The following is a 12,285-nucleotide window of genomic DNA, read 5'->3' as shown; positions in this document are numbered from 1 at the left end:
GGAAGTAGAAATTCATTGGAAAAAAATCCGATACGGGTCTACAGTTACGTTTGCCTCGAATTGAAATCCAACCCAGCTCAGACTTGCCTTTTGAGCCTTCATAAACCACATCTCTCTTCTCAAATCATCCACACCCATTCCCTGTCACTCACCCCGTCACAGCAAGGTAGAAATCCACGTGCCTTCTTATCTCGATCTCGAGCCCCACGCCGTCAAAAGAGACTGCTGGTGCTGAGATGAAGGTTAGAAGGGCGCAGACAGTCAGTCCTCGAAGTTGCAGGGTGGGAATTTCATCCAGTACAGAGGACGGAAGGTAGTAGACAGAATGAGATAGATGCGTTTTCAGAAGTATCTGATTCCATAGTTTGTCATCATCGCTGGGGCCTTATTATCACGTCGCGTAATAGGGTTCGTTTTTCGGGAATAGGGAAGTATTAGTAGGGGGAACAATAAAGGAAAAGTGGACAGAACAGAAGCCTCAGGATTGATTGTGGGTATGATTCAGCTGAGAGCATCAGTACCTTTTGTCCGACCTTTCTCCATTTTCGCGGTGCGAGCACCAAACTGAATGGCGCGCTTCTTCTCACGTGCAACATTGCGCAAGCCGAGTCGAAGTGCAACAAGTCGAAGGGCCATTTTCTCCGCATCAATACCTGCTAATGATTCACCTGTGATGTGATTTTCACCTGTACTCGCGAGGCCAAACCCACATTTCACCCACACTGGGGCACGAAGTACCCATGCAACAAAATCTTCGTCAAGGTAAGGGAAGCGGGTTTCTCGTCCCCAGTGGGAGAGGATACGGTCATCGCGGCCTAGATTTCTTTGCCCAAGGCGGCTAACGTCCAGGTGAATTTCGGACACTAGTCCCTCAAATCCACTGCGATTAAATGCGACGCCGTGTCGGCCGTAGCCTGCAAATAGCTCGTCGGCGCCTAAGCCGGATAGCAAAACTCGCGCAGAACTGGCATAGGTATTTTCATTGGTGTTAGTGGGGGGTTCTGTTCAGTCTGGCTGTCATGGATTGAGCCTTGACCTCGTGAGGCGAAGTATAGCGCACATGCAATGGACAAGTCCATTTCTGTGTTATGTGGTCTCATGAGACGCTTCACAGTATCTCGGTGTGCGAGGGTTTCAGTATAAGGTACGTCAATAGCAATGAATCGCCACTTGCGACCTGGGCATGTTTCCTGTAGCTCATTGTAGGCCGAGCGGCCGGTTATTCGGTCGGGGCAAGCTTCATATGTTGAACCTGGGAGTGACGGGGGAAGATTCTGCCTGTTTGAAGACGCGGCAGCCGCTGCTGCCACTCGAGGGTTCTCAAATGCGACATTCAAAAGGTCGATTGGATCCTCAATAGGGAGAATGTCATGAGAAAGTCGTGCAAGAAGCGTACAGTCTAGGCCACCCGAAAAAAGTACAGCCACTTTGGCACTTTGCCCTTGAATGTAACCAGGTGGCTCTGGCACGTCATCAATTCTCAATGCAAGTGATTGGCAAAGTTTGGATTCAAGCTCCTGAACGAATGGAGTATCCATTGTCAAGGAAGGTGGCTGCTCTGATGGGATCTCCATATTCATTGGCGGGATGGGATTCTTCTGTGGGGCAGTGTAAGTTAGTGAATCTTATTGTTCAAGAGAGGAGAAATGACTTACAATATGGCCTTCTGGTGTTATGGCGTCTGAGCTCCATGGCAAAGTCTCAATCTGATATCGATTCTTAGAGGCGGACAGATCATAAGACCTTGCAAGATCAATCATGTAGATCCCCTCGAATCCGACTTCCTCAAAATGCACCGGTGATGATCCATCACACAGACTGCATATCTTCAGAGTCCCATCTTCCTCATATCCTTGCAGGAGAGATCTTCGGCCGAGGCAGTCTCTGCTAAAGAAGAGTCGTGAATTCGTCGCATCATAGAAGACAAATGCAAATGGCCCGGATATGCTTGCAACGGCCTCACCCAGTCTATGAGCGGCACCATTGCGATCGCCAGCGACAGCTCGCAGAAATAGACTCAAGATGTGCTCGGTATCATTCCCCGAGACTCTCTCCCCAGCGATCTTCCAAGCCTCCCCATTCCAGCAGAGCACTGACTGAGTAGCTTTATCAATGAGCGGCTGCTTGTACACATGATCTCCTCTCAGTGCCAGCACCGTTGAGATAAAGGTGAGGTGGAAACTTTGGGGTCCTTCATCTGGTGTTGAGATCTCCTTGTGCAGAGTGTGTGTTTGGCAGCAGTCGGGCCCTCGCTTTTCCAGTAAAGAACGCGTCTCTGGGGTCGGTGATATGGGTGCGGCAGATAAAGAGAAGAAAATGCCACACATAGTGGAAATTGACACGAGTCGCACTACCAGTCGCGACACTGACTTCTATTTGGGATATTTGATCTATTGTGGCCTAAGGCATAAACATAATTATTAGTCAGCCCAACGCTGATCCGCCCTATGCGAGCCTCAAGACAAGTCGTGAAACTCCTAGACTAGATATTGCGTGGCCTGCATGCTGGATATAGCTCATGTCGGCCACAGAATCCTCGCCTCTCCCGGGACACGGGCAGAGCAACGACCACCCCGCCCAAGAGATCTCCGAAGCTATCGAAAACCCCACGTCAACAGCTGACCTCCCCACGGCCCAGAATGATACATCGAACTTGAACATACCACAAATCGAGATGAACACAGAGGCAGAAGCGGGACCGCAAATCAATCTTGAAGAGCATGGTGCTTCTCAAGTATCCGATGTAGCTTCGCAGCAGCCATCGTCCACCCCGTCACAGCCGGACCCGCTTGAGGGGCAAATGGGTGAGCTATCAATATCAGAAACAAGCACACCGGTGCCTCGACAGTCTACAGAACTGCATACGCCCCCTGCGCCCCCACCACCCGAGAAAGACGATACGTACCTGAATTCGGTGTCAACCCAAGTCGCACCTCCGCCGACAAGCGAACAGAGCTCTGGTCCAAGCTCTGAAAAGGAACTGCCGGAAGTGCCTGGAGATAGCGACCCCGAGTCCAAACAAATTGCAAAGGCCGACAAGCTGCGAGATGAAAATGACTCTCAACCGGAGATCCAAAGCATTATGGGCCAGTTTCAGGACCCGGCGCGGACTACCGATCAAGACCAAATTATGTCGCCTCGGCTGGGGCTGGCTACCCCGAACTACTACCCGCCCCGAAGATCAAGCTTGGATCATATTCAACCCCCCGTATCTGGGTCTTCCACTGTTTCGCCTCAAGTGAATCATGCATCTTCACCTACCGCCACATATTCTCGTGGGTCGATCGGCCCAGATGACCCGATGTTGACCCGGCGATCATCAACTTCGACAATCCCCTTACCAGAACCCGAACCAGCCCAGCCGTTCGACTTTCACCGATTCTTAGAACAGTTACGACACCGCACCGCTGACCCCGTCGCCAAGTTCCTACGCTCTTTTCTCATGGAATTTGGAAAGAAACAGTGGATGGTCCATGAGCAGGTCAAGATCATCAGTGATTTTCTGGCCTTCATTACGAATAAAATGGCAATTTGCGAGGTTTGGAGAGATGTCTCAGATAGTGAGTTCGATAATGCCAAGGAAGGAATGGAGAAGCTTGTCATGAACCGCCTCTATTCTCAAACATTTGCACCGGCCATCCCAGCTCCTCCCACAATTCCCCGGAGTGCAAGTCGCAGCCGGCGGAGAGAGATTGAGAGGCTACATGGGCCATGGAGGCGAGGACAACATCAGGAGGATATCGAGCGGGACGATATCTTGGCCCAGAAAATTCGCATCTACAGCTGGGTCAAAGAAGAACATCTGGATATTCCTCCTGTGAGCGGTGGCGGACGTCGTTTCCTGAACCTGGCGCAACAAGGTATGCCAATGTCATTTATCAAATGTGTGGTTGATCTCTAACAGGTCTTTAGAATTATTGAAGCTAAATGGCTACCGTGCTCCTCGTGATAAGGTTATCTGCATCTTGAATTGCTGCAAGGTGATTTTTGGTCTTTTGCGGAATAGCAAAAAAGCCGATACCTCCGCAGACTCTTTTGTTCCACTTCTGATCTATGTGGTATTACATGCAAACCCCGATCACCTTGTCTCCAATATCCAATACATCCTGCGTTTCCGCAATCAGGACAAGCTCGGTGGCGAGGCAGGCTACTATCTATCCTCGCTGGTGAGTTTCGAGATCCCAAGATCCAAAAATTCGCTTACTGACGTCCACGTTTAGTCTGGAGCTATCCAGTTCATCGAGACCTTAGATCGAACCAGCATCACTGTTAGCGACGAAGAATTTGAGCGTAATGTTGAGGCTGCCGTCTCTGCAATCGCCGAACAGAATCGCGAAACAGAACCCTTGGATGAGAAACCTCCTAGCCGATCCATTACCCCAGGTGCCTCCACGCAACCGCAATCAGGGCCAAGCCGCAAAGACGCCTCACAGTCAAGCGACGACGAGACCTCAGCTCCCGTTGCGGGCCTCTTGCGTACCATCCAAAAACCTCTTTCTACTATTGGTCGCATTTTCTCCGATGATCCCGACAGTAACTCTTCACAAGATCGTCCTCTTCATCCTGCTGTAACTCCTCAACCGGCGCCCCCTCGTCTGAACCCTAATGTCTACCAACCCCCACGATCTAGCAGCGAGGGCAGATACTCAGGTGAAGAACGTGGACCCTCTCGTGAGGGGAGTGCCAAGAAAAATCTGAGCCGTGTCCTAGATGCCCAAGATGCAGCCGCTCGTCAGGCCAGTGCGGAAGATGCGGAGGCACGGCGAATTCAGCGTGCTGAGCATAACAATGTTGTCGAGACATTATCGAACATGTTCCCCAATCTAGACCGCGACGTAATCGACGACGTGGTCAAGATGAAGGAAGGGCGGTGAGTAATTTTGAACTCTGCAGTTATCTCCTATCGATCTCCCAACTAATGTTTTGACAGGGTTGGCCTTGCCGTCGACGCATGTCTCGCTTTAAGCGCAGAGTAGTATATAAGAAGCCGTGTTGCACTTGCTGCCGATCTCTGAACTTGATACCAAATGCCTAATGGCGGGGCTTCATTCTTTCATTTAATTATTTGTGTTGACACTGAGTTGCTTTTAGCGCGGTGATCCTGGGAAAGAGGGACTTGACATGAATTTCGGTTTCACCATCCTTGCATGAGTACATTGGGAACCCCGTATCTAGATTATTTTCTAAATGTCTTCTATGTATCTCTACCTGCCGGACAAGTTGGACCACAGTCCAGCAACAAACATAATGCCTCATGACCCACAACATTCAGAGTATGACCCTGCCTAGTCAGGGAACTAGTTTATCGTTTCAAGTAAGCAACTTCATTATAAAGCATCTCCATGAATACTGGCGTGGACCCGTACCTGGGCTGAGCTGCAAGTTTCGCCTGTTTCATAGACAGATGGGATTGAGCTTTTCAGCGTCGTAATTCTGCCTTCATAAGCGAAGAGATGCGAAGTGTACACATCACATTAATGTCGAGTTTTGTGAAGTGTGACGCACTTCCGGGCGCGTCGCGACGCGGGATCTGATTAGTGTCTGATGTCACCTGTAAACAAATCCACCTTCAAAGCAGCAATACCCCCTGATCACTTGGCTTTCGCAATTATTCTATCCTACATCTTTGTTGACAACAAAAATGCCTCCCAAGCGTCAGTCAACTGAGAATTCTGGCAGCGCCGCCAAAAAGGCCAAGACGGTCGACCCGTCCGACCCTCCCCGGAACAAGCGCTGGTCCAAGGTTTCTGGCTCCGGCAATGCAGACGATGGGTACAACCATCAGATCAGAAAGCCCGAGGCCTATGACTACATTTGCCTGTGCAAGCCGTTCCACCGTTGGGGCTCCGACGGCGATGACGAGGAAGATGAAGACGAAGACGATGAGGATGAAGATGAGGACAATGCAGAGAAGGTTAGTCGAGAGGATCCGTCGAAATCCTCTCTGGTCTTGGCTCTAACAAAGACCGCCACAGGAGAAAGAGGCCCCTTGCGACATTGGCAAGACTTGCGTTTGCTTCAAGCCCGCTGCGGAACATCCCGAGCACCCCTGGGTCATCACTAACGCAGCCACGTGGAAGCTGAGAACGCTGAACATTATGATCTCCATGCGTGACCCGGACGCATTCGGGATGTACACATACAATGACCACTTTGGTTACGGTATTCTTGAGATGTTGCAGAATCTCATTCTTGATTTTGAAGAGGCAAAGACCTGGAAGGAGAAGTGGGCTATCTGCGAGGGCACAGCCTTGTTCTTCGCAAGGGGTAACGCCGATCCCTTGTGGATGTAAGTTCTCTCTATTCAATGTTTGTCCCTGATACTAACATTATTCAGGGTCGATGACGGCGAGGGCGTTGAAGCTGTCATCAGTTTGATTGGAACCATGTTCGTCACGACGCTGGCCATGCTGGATCGTGAAGGTCTCTTAAAGCCCGATTCGGAAGCGAAGAGCTTAGGTGCAGTCATGGCGGCATTCATCCGTGTCATTGCCGAAGTAAGCCCGGATTACGGTATCGAAGCTGGCAGTCTCAACGCAAAGGTGCTTGCCTACGCCAAGAAGCACAATATTGAACTCAAGGCGCTGTCCGACATCAAGGACAAGGACCACTTCAAGAATTATAAAGATGAGGCTGATAAGCTCGAGCTTCCTGCGTCTGACGATAAGAAGGGTGATCCCTGGGGCTGGAAGAAAGCCTTGACGGAGTACAAGAAACTCTACGGGCCTAAAATCGGAGGCGATAAACTTGATATTTCGACCTGGACTTCTGCCGAGCGAAAGAAAGCCGCTTTTGATAAGAAAGATCCTTTTGACAAGGAGATGATTGCTGCGATCAAGGATGGTATGATCATGCAACCTGCTTAGGGGCATCACCTGGGCATCAGGCAGTTTCGGATTACCGTTCCAAGTATCGATACGATCCATGGAAAACTACATATTTCCTTTTGTATATTATTTACTGTTTCCTGCCATTTTCTTAGATTGAATCTGTATTTATACTCAGCCTTAAGATTGTAACTGGACACAGTGGGCCTGTGAATGATGCGCTCAAATCTTGTTTTGCTTGCCTGCCAGGGAGGTTCGTAGTATGGAATAAAGAACGAATGTGAGAGGAACCAGGAGTTTAGGAAGTACCACAGCCGCCGCAGAATGTCTGATAGCTTTCCTCATTGCTTGAAAGAATATAAGAGATATTGAGCGAGAAATGGTAGGCAAAAAAGGAAGAAGAAAAAAAGAAACGACAGTAGTGCGGTTCGAACGCACGCCTCCGAGGAGATTAGATTTCTTCGAAAATGAATTTCGTTCAAGTCTAACGTCTTAGACCACTCGACCATACTGCCTTAGTAATAAAGACGTCCGATTTTACTATCTATCAAGCAAGCTTGTATTTTCCAAATAGTATCCAAAGAGTATCACTTTGAATTGGACGACTGACAGTGCTAGGAGGTGTAAAATAATGTCTCGGCGTCAAAATGTGAGCGGTCAAGGAGCTACATGCTGCTTGTGCTAGGTAAGACTACGGCGACTCACTAGCAGTCATGTTACACAGCGTGGACACACAGCTCTGCTCGTCCTAGTGCTAGGATTCATCCGCCATAATTATTGAATAGGACTAATCCGTCCCTTCCCATTCATGAGGTAACGTGAATCTAGAAATTATGCCCATTCACTATGACAAGTATAGCCACTCCATATGAATTCCCAACAGGGTCATTACCCAATTATCGCATTCTTGATATGAAAAGAAATGGGGTCGGCCATCATCGTCAACTTTCTAATCACGTCGATTCTACTCTGAGAACTTCCAAATGCTTACTGAATTTCTCTTCACTTCCCTTTTGAGATATAAGGACTATTATATCAAGGACAATGTGAATCGCCTGTAAGATTATATACGATTGCGGCGTAATGAATTCAAAGAAAAACATTGTTTGGGTCATATACAGAAGATTAGCTTATCTCATTTAAACCTGTCAGTATGGCCGAGTGGTTAAGGCGCTAGACTGTTCGTAACCCCGTGACCTGACTTCCCATAAATCATTACTAATCCCATACCAGTGAATTCCCATATTCGCCATCTAGTTCTTTCGAGATCCTAGGTTCGAACCCTAGTGCTGACGTGCTATCTTTTTTTTTCTATGGTTTTTTTTGAAGGTTGCATCTCTTTTTGGACCCTCATCTTGCCTGATAGTGTATCTGTATATCTCAAGGATTTATGCAGGGCAATTTTAATTGAAAGTGACTGTTATATACCTCGTGCATTCTAAACCGCACTAAAAATCCCATCAATGAAGACCAGAGCTTTGCCATAAGCTTCCATCGAATCGGCAATCACCTTGTCACCACCGGGAATTTCTGCTCCGGCCATCTTTCTCATCATCACAGCTCCCTCCAAGCCATGCGGCCCATTCTCCACAAGATACAGCTGCGATGAAACTCCCAGCTTGCTTAGTTGCTCATGTTGGTAAACACTCTCTTCAGGAGAAACAACCTCATCACTCTTGCCGTGTACAAACACCGAGGGTGGGTAATCAGCCGTAACAAACTGCTGCAGCATACCGGGCTTCAGATCCTCTGGAACAGCCTCGAACCGCTTCTCGTACTCCAGAGCATCCAGTGACTTGCCCAGTCCCGGCCTCTGGAAAACACCATCAAGGAATGTGCCCTTAATCTCCCAGTCGATTGTCATCGCAAAACGCTTCGACATGCCTCCCTCAATGTAATCGTCACTGACAACTGTCTTATCCGCCAACAAGGCGGGAACGCCGCTCAGATCGAAGAATTTCGCGAGCGAGGTCGGTGGTCGCGCGCCTGTCCAGTGATCCAGAAGCATATTACCGCCCAATCCGTAGACAGAAAGGAGAGCTGCTGGCTTGGGTGTTGCGTAGAGACAAGCTGCGCGAGCAGAGTAGGCACCAGCAGAGAAACCAGTCACAGCGATGCGAGCTGTGTCAAGTGATACAGATTCTGGAAGCTCGCCGGCGAACTGCGATCCTGCAATATAGCTCAAAAGAGCCTTTGCATCATCAATCTGGTCAATTGCGTTGGTGGGGTGGCAGAGACGGTAGTCTGCTGAGATGAGAATGTAGCCCTTTTCTTGGCAGTGGTCTAGCGGGTTATTAGCTTTCTATCTGGCCATTGAAGGTAATTGCTGTATTCACGTACCGTACATCCAGTGCGGGAAGCCACGGCCTCGGCGTGAACCGGCGGACATGCCACCGCCGTGATAGTAGATCATTGCGGGCAGGCTACCCGTGGTGCGGGGGAGGTAATAGTCCAACTTGACTTCATGGTTGTCAACGGTGGAGTAGACCACGGTGTGGCCTCCTTCTGGGAGTTGAGGTGGCATCTTCAATTTTTGAATTCAATACAGATTTAGGATTGTGAGTCAAATAAAGTTGTCTTAATCAAGGAGCCCGAACGGTTTACGTTTCCCTAAGGGGATAAAGTCATTGCCGATCAAGTGGAGCTGTGACGACCGACTTTATTAAGCTAGAGTACTTCAAAAACATATGAGGTATGAATCTAATATATCAATGTACTAGATTTAAGGTGACCGCATCAATCCAAAGCTTGACTTAATTGAGCCCAGTCTCCGTAACCATATGCTCCGGGGACACTGGGGCCATCGAACAAGCTTGCCAAAACCACTCGATCAGCCTGCTCACCTTCCCAAGGCTCTCGTCCATGCTGCGCAATAATATTATCAAAAACAAGCACATCACCATCTTGCCACTGATGCAAGACCCTCACTTCATCGGTAATTTTCACAAGATGTGCCAAGTACTTCTCCGGGATAATAGTCCCATCACCATATAGCTGCTGAGTAACATTCTTGCGAGCTTCGAGATCAAGCTGCGACCTCTTCCAATACGCTGCCAATCCAGTAAAAAGAGTCGGTAGATTTGTTCCAGGCTGAGTCCTGATGCAGGGCAGCCGATGCGTCAGAACCAGTCCATCATCCACCCACTCCCACGTCGTATGCTTGCCCCGTCCATACCGCGCAATCTGAGCCTCAATTTTCCGTCTTCTGGTCCCTTCATCATCGCCTTCGACAATGTCTTTACCAAATGCCTGAAGAAGCGTGGACCCACCCTCGTATTGTTTTTCGTTTTTGTACACCACTCGGCTTAGAATACCCTTCTCGGCTAGCTCGGTGATAAACTCGGGGATTTCGCGCTGCGCGCGATTGAAGATCTCCAGCGATGATGACATGGGCGATTGGCCACCTTTTGTTGGGGCATGGTGGCAGTAGAAAAATATGTATTCGGGAGCGTGTGGTACTTGCGGGGACTCGTTGTGGTTGTAGATGAGGACTTCTTTGGGTGACTCGTTGGCGGGTGCGATGTTAGGCGCAAGTAAGGGTCTGTTGACGACTATTCCGATGATTTCATGAGGTCGGTAGCCGAATGCGTGAGCAAATTTGCTGAAATCTTCTGCGTTGTGGATGGGGAGTCCGCGGAAGAGTAGGGTGCCATGCAGGGCAAGCTTTTTGGTAAATGTGTCATCTTCTTGCTGCACTCTCTTGATTGTCCCTACTACCTCACTCAGACTGGAGGTTGTGTTGTCTTGTGTCAGTTGGAGGGCGAGTGGAATCACTGTGTTTGCTGGGTGGGGTGGCCCTAGCACACGTTGATTTGAGGATGGTAGCTCAAAAGGCTCAAACGATACCACTGGTGAGATCGCATTCCCGATGGATAGCTTTTCGGCTACAAGCTGCTCTATCGCTGCTGCCATTCTGCCGAAGTGATCGGTCTACGGATGATAAGAGCAGCGTCAATGGGTTTAAATAAACCCCGCGTTCTACAGGGAACCCCATTCGTGTTTGAATTGACGCGATATGATTGGATCGTAGCGCCTTTTCACGAATGAGATCTGCCTATTCTCACTTGGACCGGGTCAATATGTCACAGCACCTGTGGCAGGTAGATTGTATCATTCTGTCATGACTTTCGTGCTGCGGGGGTGGAGACGAGTCCCTATAGTACCTATATCATCCCAAGGTATGTGTAAATACATGCTCTATATATGGCCTTATAATATTCAGTCAGAGGCTTTTAAAACCTTACGATTTTCTTTCTATTTTTCTTTTTGTCTACATGGTCTACCTAGCCTCAATCAAGATTGAGATACCGCTCTAACAATGACCCTTAAGACAGACAAAGCACAAATCAACACCGTCACCATACTTGATCAACAACTCCCCAAACATAAATCTGTCTTGTTCCACAGCGCCCTTTATCAAATTCTCGTCGTGGGCATTTTTGCATTCTTTGCCCCGGGAATATAGAGCGCTATGAATGGCCTTGGAGTGGCCGGCTCCAAAGCCCCGAACCAGTGAATGCAGCTAACGCCGCCGATTTTTATCTAAATGACCGTACCGGTGCAACATGAGCTTGTGTATTTAGGACTCAGCGCGGGCTTTTTCTGGAGTGTCGAAGGTGTCGTCGCCACTGGCTATCTTAAGCAGCATAAAAACGATCGCTACATTGCGACATGGCTCACGCTCTGCAATTTTGGCAATAACATTGGCGAGGCCGATTCGCTGGGAATAAACCATACCGTTGATCATCAGGGGCAAATTGGGTACTAAGCTTGCATTACCTTTATCGCGATCCAGTGTCTGGTTCTCCTCCATATTTATCAGGTACATAGTGTGCAGAGAGATAATAGATGTGTATTAGCCCAGGGGTTGTGAGGTGCGAGGTCTTCCAAGGTTGGAACTTTCCACTATGATATCATTGTAGTCCGCAGGTCCGAGGTGCCAGTCATATAAATAGAAGAGTTTGCCCGACCGGGTATGCCCAGGCATACTAGCTCTTGTCAATCTTGGTGGTCTCTTAAGTTTGTATATACGCTATTCTCGTTATATATTCCCGTCAGTCAATCCCGGGCTTCGCACGACCAATGCAAGGCAGAAGTCAAAATGCCGGGGGTATGTTCGAGAGAAATGTTTAGCAATACATCTAATGGGTCGTGCTTTCCCAGTTACCTTGCTTGGCACTGGCTCATGAAAATTAGAATTGTTGATTTTTCATGATCGGCCTATATCCGCGCTGAAAATCTCTAAGCAAAGAGAGTTTTAATACATGAAGCCTGATTTCGGAGCTATTTCCACGCACTGGGCTTGTGGTTTAGTGGTATAATACTCCCTTAGCATGGGAGTGGTCCGGGGTTCGATTCCCCGCGAGTCCATCTTTTTGTTTTTTGTTTTCCCACTCCGGTGGAGTCGCAGTGGATCCGTGGATGATCAGAGAAGTAAAAAAGTGCCCCTCTTTTTGTT

The 12,285-nt window shown here is 48.8% G+C and overlaps 6 protein-coding genes across 6 annotated transcripts; 2 read left to right on the top strand and 4 right to left on the bottom strand.

Moving 5' to 3' along the window:
* Nucleotides 1-501: 501 nt before the first annotated feature.
* On the bottom strand, nt 502-2,327 carry N7503_002329 (asparagine synthetase domain-containing protein; the record flags this gene model as incomplete). Its single annotated transcript, XM_057061876.1, has 3 exons — nt 502-953; nt 1,037-1,598; nt 1,656-2,327. The coding sequence occupies 3 exons, from the start codon at nt 2,325-2,327 to the stop codon at nt 502-504; spliced, it is 1,686 nt and encodes a 561-aa protein (XP_056925838.1).
* A 191-nt stretch (nt 2,328-2,518) lies between these two features.
* N7503_002328 (guanine nucleotide exchange factor VPS9) lies at nt 2,519-4,976 on the top strand (the record flags this gene model as incomplete). Its single annotated transcript, XM_057061875.1, has 4 exons — nt 2,519-3,860; nt 3,913-4,166; nt 4,221-4,870; nt 4,931-4,976. 4 exons carry the CDS (start codon nt 2,519-2,521, stop codon nt 4,974-4,976), a joined length of 2,292 nt encoding a protein of 763 aa, XP_056925837.1.
* A 665-nt stretch (nt 4,977-5,641) lies between these two features.
* N7503_002327 (uncharacterized protein) lies at nt 5,642-6,866 on the top strand (the record flags this gene model as incomplete). The annotated part of the gene is made up of 3 exons (XM_057061874.1): nt 5,642-5,914; nt 5,976-6,289; nt 6,338-6,866. The coding sequence occupies 3 exons, from the start codon at nt 5,642-5,644 to the stop codon at nt 6,864-6,866; spliced, it is 1,116 nt and encodes a 371-aa protein (XP_056925836.1).
* A 1,399-nt stretch (nt 6,867-8,265) lies between these two features.
* N7503_002326 (Alphabeta hydrolase fold) lies at nt 8,266-9,351 on the bottom strand (the record flags this gene model as incomplete). The annotated part of the gene is made up of 2 exons (XM_057061873.1): nt 8,266-9,110; nt 9,168-9,351. The coding sequence occupies 2 exons, from the start codon at nt 9,349-9,351 to the stop codon at nt 8,266-8,268; spliced, it is 1,029 nt and encodes a 342-aa protein (XP_056925835.1).
* A 212-nt stretch (nt 9,352-9,563) lies between these two features.
* On the bottom strand, nt 9,564-10,739 carry N7503_002325 (uncharacterized protein; the record flags this gene model as incomplete). Its single annotated transcript, XM_057061872.1, has 1 exon — nt 9,564-10,739. One exon carries the CDS (start codon nt 10,737-10,739, stop codon nt 9,564-9,566), a length of 1,176 nt encoding a protein of 391 aa, XP_056925834.1.
* A 667-nt stretch (nt 10,740-11,406) lies between these two features.
* Nucleotides 11,407-11,640, bottom strand: N7503_002324 (uncharacterized protein; the record flags this gene model as incomplete). The annotated part of the gene is made up of 1 exon (XM_057061871.1): nt 11,407-11,640. One exon carries the CDS (start codon nt 11,638-11,640, stop codon nt 11,407-11,409), a length of 234 nt encoding a protein of 77 aa, XP_056925833.1.
* Nucleotides 11,641-12,285: the final 645 nt, after the last annotated feature.

This window comes from Penicillium pulvis (assembly GCF_028828015.1).
Source record: "Penicillium pulvis strain IBT 33274 chromosome Unknown contig_12_segment0_segment0, whole genome shotgun sequence".
Classification (NCBI taxonomy): Eukaryota; Fungi; Ascomycota; class Eurotiomycetes; order Eurotiales; family Aspergillaceae; genus Penicillium; species Penicillium pulvis.
This window is presented reverse-complemented; position numbering and strand designations above follow the sequence as displayed.